At 51.7% G+C, this 14,504-nt stretch overlaps 6 protein-coding genes across 6 annotated transcripts; 3 read left to right on the forward strand and 3 right to left on the reverse strand.

Annotated features, from left to right (window-relative positions):
- Positions 1 to 2,341: 2,341 nt before the first annotated feature.
- A1O5_02836 (uncharacterized protein) lies at positions 2,342 to 2,911 on the reverse strand (the record flags this gene model as incomplete). The annotated part of the gene is made up of 2 exons (XM_007743450.1): positions 2,342 to 2,668; positions 2,777 to 2,911. The coding sequence occupies 2 exons, from the start codon at positions 2,909 to 2,911 to the stop codon at positions 2,342 to 2,344; spliced, it is 462 nt and encodes a 153-aa protein (XP_007741640.1).
- A 1,246-nt stretch (positions 2,912 to 4,157) lies between these two features.
- A1O5_02837 (adenosylhomocysteinase) lies at positions 4,158 to 5,510 on the reverse strand (the record flags this gene model as incomplete). The annotated part of the gene is made up of 1 exon (XM_007743451.1): positions 4,158 to 5,510. The coding sequence occupies one exon, from the start codon at positions 5,508 to 5,510 to the stop codon at positions 4,158 to 4,160; it is 1,353 nt and encodes a 450-aa protein (XP_007741641.1).
- Positions 5,511 to 6,702: 1,192 nt separating this feature from the next.
- Positions 6,703 to 7,460, forward strand: A1O5_02838 (uncharacterized protein; the record flags this gene model as incomplete). The annotated part of the gene is made up of 2 exons (XM_007743452.1): positions 6,703 to 7,246; positions 7,297 to 7,460. The coding sequence occupies 2 exons, from the start codon at positions 6,703 to 6,705 to the stop codon at positions 7,458 to 7,460; spliced, it is 708 nt and encodes a 235-aa protein (XP_007741642.1).
- Positions 7,461 to 7,927: 467 nt separating this feature from the next.
- Positions 7,928 to 8,856, forward strand: A1O5_02839 (ATP synthase F1, delta subunit; the record flags this gene model as incomplete). The annotated part of the gene is made up of 3 exons (XM_007743453.1): positions 7,928 to 8,080; positions 8,231 to 8,548; positions 8,653 to 8,856. 3 exons carry the CDS (start codon positions 7,928 to 7,930, stop codon positions 8,854 to 8,856), a joined length of 675 nt encoding a protein of 224 aa, XP_007741643.1.
- A 1,471-nt stretch (positions 8,857 to 10,327) lies between these two features.
- A1O5_02840 (uncharacterized protein) lies at positions 10,328 to 12,650 on the forward strand (the record flags this gene model as incomplete). Its single annotated transcript, XM_007743454.1, has 2 exons — positions 10,328 to 10,983; positions 11,045 to 12,650. 2 exons carry the CDS (start codon positions 10,328 to 10,330, stop codon positions 12,648 to 12,650), a joined length of 2,262 nt encoding a protein of 753 aa, XP_007741644.1.
- A 199-nt stretch (positions 12,651 to 12,849) lies between these two features.
- On the reverse strand, positions 12,850 to 13,251 carry A1O5_02841 (uncharacterized protein; the record flags this gene model as incomplete). The annotated part of the gene is made up of 1 exon (XM_007743455.1): positions 12,850 to 13,251. The coding sequence occupies one exon, from the start codon at positions 13,249 to 13,251 to the stop codon at positions 12,850 to 12,852; it is 402 nt and encodes a 133-aa protein (XP_007741645.1).
- Between the last annotated feature and the right edge of the window lie 1,253 nt (positions 13,252 to 14,504).

A 14,504-nucleotide genomic window follows, 5' to 3' on the forward strand; every position in this document is an offset into this window, starting at 1 on the left:
ATAAATCGATCGCATGGGGGAGCGCATCCGGTCCAACAGCTTCGCCATGCCTAGACGGCGATCGCCGCAGATTTTGTGATACTTATCGGACCTTTGGCGTTTGCGAAGTGGGTAGCCTCTGAATTTCTTGTTCCCAGAAGAATGTGGAGGAGATAATTCAGCTCCCACTGATGTCGGCGGTTACATTCGAGTGGCTTTACGCCAGAACCTCTCACACAAGGGATATCTCCTTCATTCATGATTCGGCCACAGCGGCGCGAAATCTCTCCTCCTACACATCGATAATGGGTAACACCAAGTTTTGGTTCCTTGGATGAGTAAGTATTGTACTTCGTTTTCCCCAAGTGAACTTCAACCTCGTTTCCGTATCCGCTCTGCTGAGAGATCCCCTCATTCTTGGTCTTTCACTGCGTACTGGTCATTTTATGTCTTCCTCCATTGTTGATACCGTCAATGGTGCTGGCTTAACTTATCCAGGTTCAGTCGTTACATCTGCTATCGGTAAGGATCCACCGGCCGTGAAAGCGCTGTCAGTTGGTGCAGGACTCTGTTGGCTGTATTCACAATGCCAGAATCATCGATAGGGCGAGATGTGGAGGTCCCTTGAGTCTCAGAGGTTGACTCTGAAAAGTCGGCTGCCACTTGCTCGGGTCTTCCAGATCCTGAATGCCACTACGCCACTTTCTCGACCCACTACCACAAGCAGTTCAGGCACACCGACTCGCTCTGGGAAAACTAAAGCTCAGCAGTCTCCATGTCTGTCCGTTCTTAGTGAAGCCATACGTTGTGCATTCAACTCGGTCAGCAAAGCTGGCTTTCCAATCTTTTCGCTCACCTGCGCGGAGCTCAAATGGCGACTTGGTGCAACGGGATCGAAACAGAATCGCAGCAGCATAGTCTCCATGTTGAGAGCCAGTTCCTTGTTGTCTTAAGTCCCGGCGCTCGAAATAACAGCCCCCACTGAACTGGGGCGAGGCTACTAGCCATGGGCATCAACTCGTACGGCGGTGGGATAGCCTCTTCACAGCACGTACGCTCAACCAAAGGAAGTTCTCCCGTTCGTAACTTGATTGATTATTCTATGAATGATAGTCCCCGAGGACTATATAAGAAGAACCTTAGTCTAGCGTCGACGCCCCAGCCAATCATAAAGCTATCCACCACTTCAAACTTCTCCCATTACACCACCAAGGACACACCTTGTATCTTCTACGTCCAGGGCTGGTATTCTACCTCTAGCGCCCTTGTTGACAAGCTGTGCTGGCAAGAACTTGCCCGCCCTGTTTCTCAAGAATTCTGTCAGTTGACCATATTACAGTCTTTTGGTCGCAATGAGGCCATAAAACGTCGACCGATCTTGATCATCAGCATTTTTGCACCTCATCTGAGTTTGGCTCAAGAGTCAACAACATTCGGCGTCAGAGGACGCATAAGAAAAGCGATAATTCTCAACACAGATGCACCAAACGGTGTGAGGCTATGGGCGCATGGTGTGGTCCCAAGATACGTCAAATCGCCGTCTACAGTGGATTTCCCCCTGGAAACGGACCAAAGCAGACCTCCAATTGATAAGCTTGACCAATGTGAATTTTTGCCTAGCATATTATCAAGGGAAGCGCCACAGATTTATTAAGGATATGGATGTCGCAACGACCTAGTCAATCAACTGATTTCAAAATAATGTAATCGGGAACATCATGTCGAACCATCTCCGGTCTTTCACTTCATGGATCGATTTCAACTATTGGCGAGACTGGAGTGTGGACGGTCGTGGAACAACAACGCCCCAGGCCATCTCACTCCCCACGACTTTCACTCTCAGGGACCTGCCACACAAGAAGAACATAGTCTGATGAAATACACCTAAATACCTACACAGATGATGTATCGGAAATTCTCCTTTGAAGAAAGGAAATTCGTTCCGTGCTTGAGATACCTGCTACCACGGCGCGGCCATCGTCTTTGTTCTGAAACGTTAAACCACCCCCTTGCCACGCAAGCCTCACCCTGCAGTGGCTGCACTTCTATTTTTGATGAGGGATGACAATAACTGCCATACAGGCCATGAGCAATTGCCCAAAAGCAAACGGCATATTCCAGTTCCCTCCTAGGCCACCCCAACAGCGCGACGCAAAGCCAGACAACTCCAACCACCAGCCAACACCAAGCAACACGGGGTAGTAGTTCATATTGAAGGCGGTCAGTTTGTCATCCCACGATATACATGAGGCCATGGAGTTCGTCAGTTCCGTCGTACGGCCCGTGACGAACCGGCATCTCGAATCTATCTGCTCCGCTACGAACAAATTAGCTGATGCATTGTAAGCGCAGGCAACGTTACTCACTCGAGTTCGTATATTAAACAATCCGTGGCCACCCCTTCCAATAATCTGGGTCCATTGAATTTGGCCTCCCATGGGCTCCGCGCACACTTTGTCAGGATATCAACCATGTAAAGGGCCTTCTTGCGGCGCCGAGCTTCCGAGATTCGTTCCAGAGCTTCATTCCGGATTCGCGTCGAAGTATCACCGATGTAGCGCATTACACTCTTACAACGCTTGCAGTGGCGCATTGTGTCGCACACATCGTCAATGCCATATCCACATTTGATGGGCCTCGGATCCCTGGCGATATCATCATCTAGCTCTTCTCGGATCTTGTCAAATGTCTAGCGTAGTCTTAACAATCAGAAGGGTCCCGTCCTTCTGGACGCTTCCGACAAATTGAAACTGCGGACAATCAGCAAGACTATTTTACCATATGAAGAAAGACTCACATGAACTTCTTCAACTTTGGTAACCCCACAGTATGGAAGCCACTTCTTCCAAGTATCCTGGTGTTTGAAACACGTCCGTCGCAATCTCTCAAAGACTGCGGCGGCGCAATCGACTTCCCTCTCTTTCGGTTCCATCTCTCTATCAATTTCTCGATCCCGGTGCTTCGCCGGTAAGTATTTGATCCGATAAGCTTCTTTGGGCCGGTGGCAAGGCACGGGGATGGCAAAGAGAGGGTCTCTCTTGCCTAAGCCCAGAAAACAGCATTGTCCTGCTCGTTCGTGGATCGGGGCGTATATTGATGAAAGGCGCCTTGATCGCGTTCGGAGATGTTGCATCTTCATGGAAGTCTCTCTTCCTGTGGCACTTTGCGAGCATTTGGCGGAAAAACATACTTCAATGTCTGTCCTGTCGAAGCACCTTGGGGCTGTGTCTCTTGTCTCTCTAGATCAGAAGGCTCGGAACCTTGCTGGCCTCTGCTGCCGTCAACCTCTGGTTCGTCAGATTGAGATGCCATCTGGGGAGCCGTTCGCAGCAAAAAGATGCCGACAGTGTGAGGGGTCTAGCTGTTGTGTGATTATGAGCTGCACTCACAGGTGATGGCAGGAAAAGTTTATAAGCCTGGTGGCGCTGTTAGTGGATGTATGCGTGAGGGTCAATGCGCAAGGAACGACTGGGACAGCACTGCCACTTTCGACAACATTCAAGCCCCGTCGTCCGCGAATGAGCTTTTGTAGAAGCTCGACTTCCCATGCATTTGCCTGGTCTGCCAGCAGCCCCAGCATCGTTGCCTAGTTGAGGCTGAAACGGCCTCGCATTTGCTAGGCCCACGCGACTGCCAATCTATAACCGGAGGGAGACGTGCGAGAGGTTGAACAAGGATAAAAACCGACTGAAGCTCATACGACTTCGAGGCTGCGCGGTGCGACGAGAAGCCCATTCTCATAGCCACCATTATAGTTTCACCATCTCATCTTCATTTTGAGCATCTATTCGGGGTATCTATCTGTTGAAGAAGCTGATGAAGCTTCTGCCATTGTCCGTTGAAGGACGTCTCTTCCCTCTGATCTCCGATCAGGAATCTCTTCCCCCCAGGTTCTCGTACCAGCACTCTCGAAACAAGGATTCTAAGCACCCCTTTATTCTAGGGGTCTTGATCGCGTCCCAAACTTTTCAGCCCCGTCATTCTCGTCGCAAGGTCGTTGAGTTTCGTGCATAATTCCTGTTGTGGACAAAAACGGTCAATATGGCCGTGCGCTGGAACTCTCCGTTTCTATGCGTTGAGCATTAGAAAACCTTCTCTCCTGAAAAAGACCTCAGACGCCGAGACAGATGCAGTCATTCAAAAGCCAGTGAGGTGGCCCTCGACGAACATCAAACCGTCTAGTAGCGGTAGATATCAGACTTGAAGGGACCTTCAACAGTCAAGCCCAAGTATTCGGCCTGAACAGGGGTCAACTTTGTCAATTTGGCGTTGACATGCTCCAAATGGAGCAGGGCAACCTGTTCGTCCAAGATCTTGGGAAGAACGTAGACACCGATTTCCTTCTTGCCGCTCTTTCCAAACTCGACGTATTTCTTGCCGAATGCCTCGTCTTCGGCCTTGTACAGCATAATCTGAGCCAGAACTTGGTTGGAGAAGGAGCAAGACATGACGAAGGAAGAGTGGCCGGTAGCGCAGCCTAGATTGACGAGACGACCCTCGGCGAGCAGGATGATGTGGCGTCCGCTGGCCATCGTGTAGCGATCAACCTGAGGCTTGATATTCTGGACGGATTTAGCATTCTTCTTGAGCCACGCGACATCGATCTCAATGTCAAAGTGCCCGATGTTGCAGACGATGGCGTCGTTGCGCATCGCCTCAAAGTGTTTTCCAACAATGATGTCGCGGCAGCCCGTGGTGGTGACAAAGATTTGACCCTGGGGAGCGGCCTCGTCCATGGTGACCACCCGGTACCCGGTGACGGCGGCCTGGAGGGCGTTGATGGGATCCACCTCGGTGACGAGAACATGGGCACCCATGCTGTGGAGAGCTTGAGCACAACCTTTTCCAACATCGCCGTAGCCTGCCACAACGGCAACTTTGCCGGCGATCATGACATCCGTGGCACGCTTGATCCCGTCGACGAGAGATTCTCGGCATCCGTAGAGGTTGTCGAATTTGGATTTCGTGACGCTGTCATTGACATTGATGGCAGGAACGAGGAGCTTCTTGCCCTTGAGCATGCGGTAGAGGTGGTGGACTCCAGTGGTGGTCTCTTCTGACACCCCGTAGCAGTCTTTCAGCATCTCTGGGTATTTGTTGTGGACAAGGGCAGTCAAGTCACCGCCATCATCGAGGATGAGATTCAGTGTCTTTCCCGACGGGAAGGCCTTGAGTTGTTGTTCCAGGCACCACTCGTACTCTTCTTCAGTCTCGCCCTTCCAGGCGAAGACGGGAGTGCCTCCAGCCGCAATTGCTGCCGCCGCGTGGTCTTGTGTGGAGAAGATGTTGCAGGACGACCAGGTCACCTCAGCGCCGAGAGCTTTGAGGGTTTCGATGAGGACGGCAGTCTGGATGGTCATGTGCAGGCAGCCAGCGATTCGAGCGCCAGCAAGAGGTTGGTCTGCGGCATACTTCTTTCTGATTGCCATCAGACCTGGCATCTCAACCTCGGCGAGGTCAATCTCACGTCGGCCAAAGGCCGCCAACGAGATGTCGGCGACCTTGAATTTCTGGGCTGGAGCACCGCTCATGATGATGGTATCGCTGGAGGAGGCAGGGAGCAGGGGAGATGGCTGAGGGAACGATTGTTGGGTGGTGCTGAAGGACAGAGAAAAGTGAGGACACTGAGGAGGAGGAGGAGGTGGTGGTGAGGGTGAATTGTCGGTGACATTTTTTTTTTCCCGCCCTGCAAAATCTCGAGGGCGGAAAAGGCCCAAAAAGGCCCCTCTGAACAACACGCTTTCATCCCACTTTCCATCACCACCCACCAATCACTCACCGATCATTCACCAATCACTTGCCCACCAAGCCACCTCTTCATCGTGGGGTAGTACATACAATCCAGACCGGCGAGATTCTAACTGCCGCAGCGTGGATTTGTGCTCCTGGTTCGGTTGAGGCCAGCCACGAGCCAGCCGAGGATGGCATGATCACGGCATCAGTCAATCTGCATCAGATCCCTCCCACATATAATGGATGAACTCCCCCCCAAGATCGATGGACGCTATCAATCTCCTCTTTATCTGTCTTCTGGGTTGCCAATATGGGCCATAAGGGCGGTCTATCTGGCCATCTTGCCGCTATCGGTGAGTGTTCTGATCACTCGATGCCCCCGTGATTTTTTGCCTCGATTAGGAAACGAAATGGCAAATGTCCTGCCCGTCTGCCCTTGCTGCCTCTCGCGCTCTTGTCGTGTCTGCAGCTCGCACAATGTTCCGTCCTTCCACGCGCAGCGTTTGTCGATGTTCCCTAGCCTGGGATGCGGGCAAGGAGAGGCTGCCCGAGGGTCTGAGTGCTGCGGTCAGAGACGGCAATGCACTGTACACGTGGAAGTCAGCCAGAATCGCCGCTGGAGTCTTTGAGCGGCAGACTGCATCCCACTGCAGATGGACACCAGTAAGTGCATTAATGGCCTTTGCCTGATCTTCTGACCGCCATATACTCCTCAACTGGGGACCCCGTGTTCGCGTTCTCCCTGCTTTGATTCTTTTGTATTTACACTCAATCTAAGGCGGTGGTTCCTTCCTTTGCCATAAGCCTCAATTGCGTGATCAGTTCCGCATTTCACACAATACCACCTCCAGGAGAGCTGCCATCATTCAGCTATTTTTTCCTGCTTTCCTACGTTGATTTATCCTGTACTGCTAAAATTCCCACAATATCCTTGTTGTCTCCTTCCACGACATCCGCAATTGGGTGAAGGAAGTTGGGATTCAATTCCAAATGGCAGCCGCTCAGCCTGGACCAAAGCCAAAAGCGAAGGAGGACATCAAGATAAGCGCGCACGATTCTCGAACCTCGAACAAGGTCCACGGGCTCTCCGCTGAGGTCTCCATCCAACATCAACCACACCAAACCGAGTGCGAAAGCGGTCCGGCCTCTGCTCGCTTGCTAACAGTTTCCCCATATCTGGAGCCAGAACATCTCCTAGATCTGAACACCCTCGACACTCCAAGCCGGCTTCTTGCTCTTGCATCGACACAGCTGGAGCCGGCTTCATGCAAATACGCCACAGTCCCATATGAAGACGCGTTTGATTGGAGCAGTCTCATGGCAACATTGAAGTCGCTTGCAGCCAACGAAGGATACCGGTGGACACGGCAAGAGTTCTACGCTGTCGAGTTCAGGTCCAAGCTCAGGAGGAACATCGACGTTGACCTCTTGTTCAAATTGGACAAGGAATCCCACATCGAAGCTACACAGAGTGGAGGGCTTCTAAAGTACTGGTACGGCGTACCTGACATGGATAGGAGGAATCTGGCAACCTGTGAGTGAACTCAACGAACTTTCGAGATGTGAGGTCTGATTATCCCCTAGGCTTCTGGCGGAACAAGGAAGACGCAGTCAAAGGTGGTCGAGGGCCATGGCATAAACAAGCTCGGGCCGCTATTTCCAGCATGTATGAAGAAATCGATGTGAAAGGGCTGCGCTTTACCATCGAAGACGACGCGGGAAGCTGGAGATTTTCTCCATATGCTTGACATCGAAAGCGTGCAGCAACCGCTTCGCATCAACAGGAAGAGAGAAGGGCAGATTCGAGGTTGGGACTGACTCTTGCGGGAGTAGGCGGTGACTGGGTTTTCGAGCGTTGGCGCGGTAGTCGTTCGAGTTGTTCAGGGTTAAAAGCTCCGGTTATCGTCGGTGTGACATAGACTGCTTCAATGACAATTTCAACACGGGTGGCCTCGGCCCTTTTGACATCTCATCACAGTGGAAGGAGAGCTGTGGTCGGAGAGCGTAAAGGACATGAACCGAAGCTCTCTAATGCCCAGACCATTGATCCCCGATTGGGACTAGTTCCATCCTGCGATTGACGAGCTTGCTTTTCCACCCTCATCGTTCAATCCAAAGCTCCAGCAAGTCCTGATTTCACCTGACTCTCCGCTCTCAGGCTTCAGTCTTTTCCTTTGCAGGTCCAACCTTTTGCATCGTCTCTCCCACCTTCAAGATGATGTCCTCCAAACTGATGCGCCCAGCTTTCGCAGCTGCCCGTCGGACTGCCCCCAGAACAGCTATCCGAACATACGCTGCGCCGGCCGCTGTAGACACAAAGCCTCCGGTGCCTTTGTTTGGCCTCGACGGGACTTACGCAAATGCTTTGGTATGCTCACTCCAGTGTTTTTATGCAAAGGGTGGACTTTGGATCTGGGCGCAGCTGTGGTGAACCACGGCTTCCGCGGACGTCAGAAGATCAGGGATTCGAGGATGTCTCATTGAGAGAATTTCAAGCTGACGCCTCCATACTCAATAGTATACCGCAGCCGCCAAACAGGGCTCTCTGGAGCCGACGGCCAAAGCTCTCAGCAGCCTAGAACAGATCTTCAAGACCGACGCCAAACTCCCCCAGATCCTCGCTGCTCCCACACTTTCCGATACCGACAAATCACAGATCATTGCAGAACTGGAAAAGCACACCGGAGCAGCTGACAAGACTAACACGGTCAAGAATTTTCTACAAACGCTGGCGGAGAACAACCGGTTGAGTCTGCTTGAGGGAGTTTGCGAAAAGTTTGGTACTCTGATGAGTGCGGCGAGAGGAGAGATAGAGTTGGTTGTGACGAGCGCTTCGGTATGTCCAAGCAACGTAGTTTGCACAAACTGCGGCTATGGAGACTGAAAACCGTACCTGGTAACACCGGTGGGCGCGTGAAAACTAACTCTTTCGGATCACAGAAACTCGACGAGAAACTCCTCCGCCGTCTTGAAGCCGCCATCGCCAAATCCGAATACAGCCAAGGCAAGAAGCTGAAGGTGGTCACGAAAGTCAACCCAGATATCCTCGGTGGGCTCATCGTCGAGATTGGCGAGCGAACTATCGACCTCAGCGTTTCGAGCAAGATCACGCGGTTGAACAAGATGCTCACTGAGACTGTGTAAAATTATCCTTGATCACCGGGACTCGTGAAATGCGAGGTGAAGCCGTGGGCTTGGCTGGCGAGAAGGGCACATTTGGGCCACAAAATCAGCATCTTTCCGAAGGTTGAAAGGGAGAGAGACACTAGACAAGCGGCAGGGGGGGCGGTCGTGTATATAACCAATCCAGTTCTTTCGTCCTGGCCACGTTGGAATCACTTTCAGCTTCTATTTCCCTAGCATTACGGAACAGACAAGAGTATTGCGATGAGTCTAACTACATGTACGCAGGGAGCACCCTGACACCAGGCGCCTTCATCGGTACGCAAGCCTTCCTCTGTGTGACTCGGTGAATGCTCTGGGCTAATTGCAATATGTCAATCGCCCAAGGTTGCCTTCTTCGGTTTGCTCAACGCCTACGCTCCTGTTCGCAGGGTCGGTGAATCTTTTTGCTGTGATGATCACAATCAGACGAAATCAAAAAGGCCGATTAGCCCAAGAGACGGTCTCAGATCATCAACCTTCAACATACCCACGTCTGTCATTGCAAGCCGCAGTTGGCAAAAACGAGACAGGCACAAAGCATGAAAAGACGACCGGCAACTGAGTTATCTGTGACGACGTTGGCAGTAGTGAAAGGCACCTGGTCTTAAGCTCCTTCTCCCCAATTCTTTCGGCACGATTTCAGGAAGAAAGTCATTTTGACTGACGAACCTGAGGCTCATATGAACATGTCAACCCCAAAGGCAGATGGAGAGGACAAGTCCCTGCCTCCAGGAATTCGAAAGCCGGTTCTTCCCGTACTGTGTCAACGGATCAATTCCATATATCGGCCAAAGATTTGAGAAAAGCAGACTCTTGCCAGGGCTCTTTGGGCTCTCCACGGAGAACATAAGACCAGTGCACAAAACTTGCCGCCAGGAGAATCAGGAGGTTGCCAAACAGTGTGACCACTGCCCAAGGTACGCACCAGTTGGTGGCCAAGCAGATTTGGCCCCCTCGAGGTCGGGTTGCCTGATCGTCAATTAGTTAGGGCCTGATACACCTGTGGTGCCTGGACAAGGTACCCTCTATCCAAGCCACCCGACTAGGTGCCTCGTACACTGCCTCCCCTGCGGGTGTAACGAATCACCCGTCGCTGGGACAGAGACCAAGCAGAGCCACCAGAGCCATAAGTGAAACACTTGCAGAGCCGAATGAGGCACAATCCCTCATGGATTTGTCGAAATAGCCATTGCTAGCGGCTAGCTAAACCAGGCATCTGGCTACAGATCCAGCCTAACCACAGATGTTAGCGATTCACACCCTTGCACCTGGATTCCCAGCTCTAAGTACATAAGAGCCTCGACATCTCCACCTGTCAGTGAACCAGACCAAACCAGCGGTCGTGAAGTCCGCATCTGCAAGGCTACCTGAGTCCCATTCTATGATGACCGAGGTCTGACCTAGTGGTGAGGGAGTGGCAGCCTCGTCGTTAGAAGAATCTCGTCCCAAGATGGCTTTTCAAGGCTTTGCGCCGCTATTACAACAATGCGACGACGGCAACACCTTGACAGAAACCCAAGATCAGGACAGTCGATCTAAAGAAGATGTTAGAGAATTGAGAGGCGGTCATTATTCACGGGCTCAATCCGCAAAAGCTCGAACTACCGACGTAACTGCGCATGGACTCGACGGAGCAGTTCTCGATATAACTTGGGCTCTTACGTGCCTCAGTCTGCCAATGCTTGTGTTGACCGCCGTCTTTATCGGCCTCGTATATGCTTACGAGGTTTCCAACGGTCCCGAGGCTTCTGAAAACTTGCTAGGAGTTGCGTCCCCTCGAGACAACTCGGCATATTTCGTTGACTATAGTGCCACACGGTTGATCACAGTTTCCTCCTGGACAAGCACTGTCACATCGCTCACCTCGACGTTTGTCATGGCCCTGATCTCTTATCCTCTTGCAAAGGACTACATCAGAACATCGAACTTGGGACAGACCGAGTCTCTTCCTACAGTCTATCAGTTCAAGTTAATTATAGGTCTCCTCGGAGGGGGCTATGGGCCTTTATGGTCATGGTTTCAGTACAGTTTCTGGAGAGGACGAAGCAAGCAGACCAGACTCCTGTGGATGGTCGTTGCGAGTCTTTTGGCAGCGACTGTTTTGAGGTAACCCCCACGTCACAACTTCCTTCGGGCAAGAGTTGCACCAGCTAATTTGTGCGAATAGTATCGCTATCCTCGCGGTCGACACTTGGCTCCATGTCACTACGTCTACAGTGGACTTTGACATCATGTCTCCACCAGCTCTCATGCCTGTCTCGAGTTACGGCCGTGGCCTCATAGCCCTTTGCTACAACCAAACTTGGACAGCAGGAGATATCAACCAGTGCATAGGCGGCTTGCAACTGCCCGGGTCCATTCACTTCGACAGTGCTTCAGAGGCGACTCGCACCTCAATGAACCTTTCCTCCGTCAACGCCGTCTTGACCAGTACCGTGAAAAACAAGCATTTCGCTTACCTCACTTCAGCGCAACGAAACTCGAGTCTCGATTTCCGAGCCCGAACTTACGCCATGAGTACTACATGTGCTCCAGCCAGCAAAGCCTGTCACCTTCAACAGATTCAATGGTGCAACCTTGAAAATGGTTGTGCCCTGGGCCAAGTCCAGTTAACTCTGGGGATGACGTACAACTGCAGCTCGAATCTCTATGGAGACATGAACAATAATACCGGCTCCAGCTTCATGTCGGGAAACGGCAGTTCGGACGGGACGAAGAGTAACATTGGCTTCTTCCTGCAGATGTTCAGACAACAAGGATTTTCGGACCCAATCGGGACTGTTGATGAACAGATGGCGACCCCGAACCCATTCTACTTCGCCGTTGGCGCTCGAGTGGCCACTTCAGACGCATTATCCAAGGATCCGGAAGCCGTCGAGGATACCGACCAATACAATTACGCCTTCATTTTCGCATGTACTTCTACCATCTATGAACTTGAGTACACGTCCATCGACGGTAATGTGGTGGATGGGAATTACACCAGAGCGAACGATACTCTGTCGAATAATGCAGGCTGGGCTCTTCTCCAAGGCCGACCGCTTGCCCAGAACGCCCTTGAATCCGCTTTCTTCAGCGGGGCTCAACAGGTCAACACGTCTCAAGCATTCGCCGATTTCTTCGCCCAACAATTCAGCAAGACTGCAGTGAGCATGATTGCCGGAATCACAGACGGGAGATTAAACACTGCAGAGCAAACGAGACAAAGTCGACTGGTCACTCGGCTTCCGAAAGCCCCCTTCTTCGCCTTAATCATTCTGAATCTGCTATATGCCATATTTGGCATGCTACTTGCTGGCATGGCTGTAGCTAGTCAACCCAGGAAGACACGCAATATTCAAGCACGGCTAAGCATTGCTGGGTTGGTGGCTGCGTTGTTGGAACCGGCATCCGTGCAGCGTGCATCTGGCTCCGAGGGAGGTGGCACCGGAATTGAAAGTGTCTTTGCCGAGTTCTATAATGATGGCCAGCGTGATGACGACAGTCGAGTCATTCTGGTGGATTCTAATCCTGGAAACTGTGTCTTCGAGAAGATCTCGTTGCAAAGCGACTTGTTTGATGACAATTCTACCATCCAAGTGCCTCAGGCAGTTGGTGGCCAGCCACTCGTTCATCCCGTCGGCGCGAGCTGGTTGCCCGAAGAAGGACCACAGAGGCCGCAGGAAACAGCGACAGCAGCATATGCTGGCTCTTTGGCTGCGGGGGTAGTAGAAGACAATCCAACCGATCAAGTTGAAGGCACAGCACTTGTTTCAGGGCGATCTGACAATTGATGAGATACGAACAAAGAGTCCTATCCGTTTGTGCACAAGCTTCGACCCGCTACAGATGGACTCATCTCGGGCAAATGGTTGTTCAAGGCGGGTTTTCGCCTTTTGGCGGGAGCACACCTCCGAGATGCTTTTGATGAAGGATGACGCTGTCCGTTACCACAATGGAGTCTAGACGAAGGGGGCCGTCATTCGACAAGATTCACCAATGTTCCTGCCACAACTCCCAGACGGTCCAATACCCAACCACTGTGGGGATGCCATGGGTCCTAAAGGACGACCCCCATCCCGCGCCCGAAGCGGCCGAAAGTAAAAAGTCACTAATGCCGTTGACACCAACGCAGGCCAACACAATCACCACCGCCCGCCACTCGTTGCATGCCTCGAGGACTAGCAGAGCAAGACTTAGGCAGAGCTGCCGTATGGCGAAGAGGTGAAAAAAGGTAAGGGAGACCTTGTCGGTTGGGGGCGGAAAACTCGCCGAGGCTGAGAGCGCGTGCGGGCTGACGAAGGCGCCGACGAAAACTCCCAGAAACATGACTGGGATCAAGTACGCGATGAGGTACTGTAAGGGCGGGATCGACAAGGAGGAGACGGAATCCATGTTGATGGTGCTGGGGCGGTGCTGAGCCGAGAGGGACAGAGCGAGGAAGTCTGATATGTCGTGTTGTGTACCTCAATAGCTCGGTAAGAAGTAAGTCAGTGGGCAGGTAGGCAGTTTGGATATTTGTTGTTGTTTGTTGTCCTGAACCTCCAACCCAAATAAGTCGCCTGGCTGAGAGTTGAGACGCGGCACGAAGTTGGCGTTTATATGTGTCAACTACAAACCTACCCAGGTAAAGTACGAGCTGGTATATATATACACACACACACACACACCCACACCCAAGCGATTCGGCATGTAAAAACTCCGTGTATGCACTCACGCGCCAATAGGACAGGCAGCAAGCCGAGTAAGGCAACCCGTCGAGCCAACGAACGGCCGCTACTTGCCCCCCAAAAAGGCGAATTCTTGTTGTCTGCAGCGCATGGAGTTACATAAAAGACGCATGTCAACGGTGATAAGGCCGCCTCTCAGTGACTAGGTTGGGCGGCAGATATCAGTAGTACAAGACGTATCCTTTGGCCGTCCCACGTGGTAGACTGAGTTGCGTCCATACGTGGATTTTGCCCAAGGTGCTGGTTCAATAAACTAACACATGAACGGTCTATCAAAGACTGGTTATATACAACGAGCTGGGGTACGTCTAACTGGGCGCTGACTCTGTTGCCGCCCACGAGAGCGGAGATATAGGGTTCTGGACTGATGTGTCATTCAATTGGTCCAGCCTAGGTATACATCCCTCCTCTGACGCCGCACAAGGCTGAGTTCTTGTCTTGGGCCCCTTCTGTTTAGCTTGTGTAAGGCTGAACACGGAGAAAATAGAAGGTAGAGCTGAAAGACAGGAATCCAATTAGTGGCGTTCAAGGTCATGTAGAGTTGAACAGGGCTCCGGCCGAACTATATAGATCTCGGTAGAGAAGATACAAGTTCAGGTAAAAAGCAATATTGGGTATTCGTGTATTAATGTTCAAAGACTTGCTCAAATGATGCTCAAATGACGCTCTAATGATGCTCTGACGCCAAAGTTCATTCTCTGGGCGTCTACTCTATAGCCACGGTCTGGCCAAAATAAGTGGGTCACCCAATGTTTTCGTCTCAACTCAAGAAACAGTCCGTATAGTAATTACTACTAGAACTAGTTCAATTCTTTGTCAAATAACATGAAATACCCATTAACTAGTAGGCCGTCATTTGGCCTTTACCATCGATAACTGCTTGTAATCTGGTAGGCATGCTGTCGACCCAGGCGTTGA

The sequence above is a fragment of the Cladophialophora psammophila genome, assembly GCF_000585535.1.
Source record: "Cladophialophora psammophila CBS 110553 chromosome Unknown aczJe-supercont1.3, whole genome shotgun sequence".
NCBI classification, from domain to species: domain Eukaryota; kingdom Fungi; phylum Ascomycota; class Eurotiomycetes; order Chaetothyriales; family Herpotrichiellaceae; genus Cladophialophora; species Cladophialophora psammophila.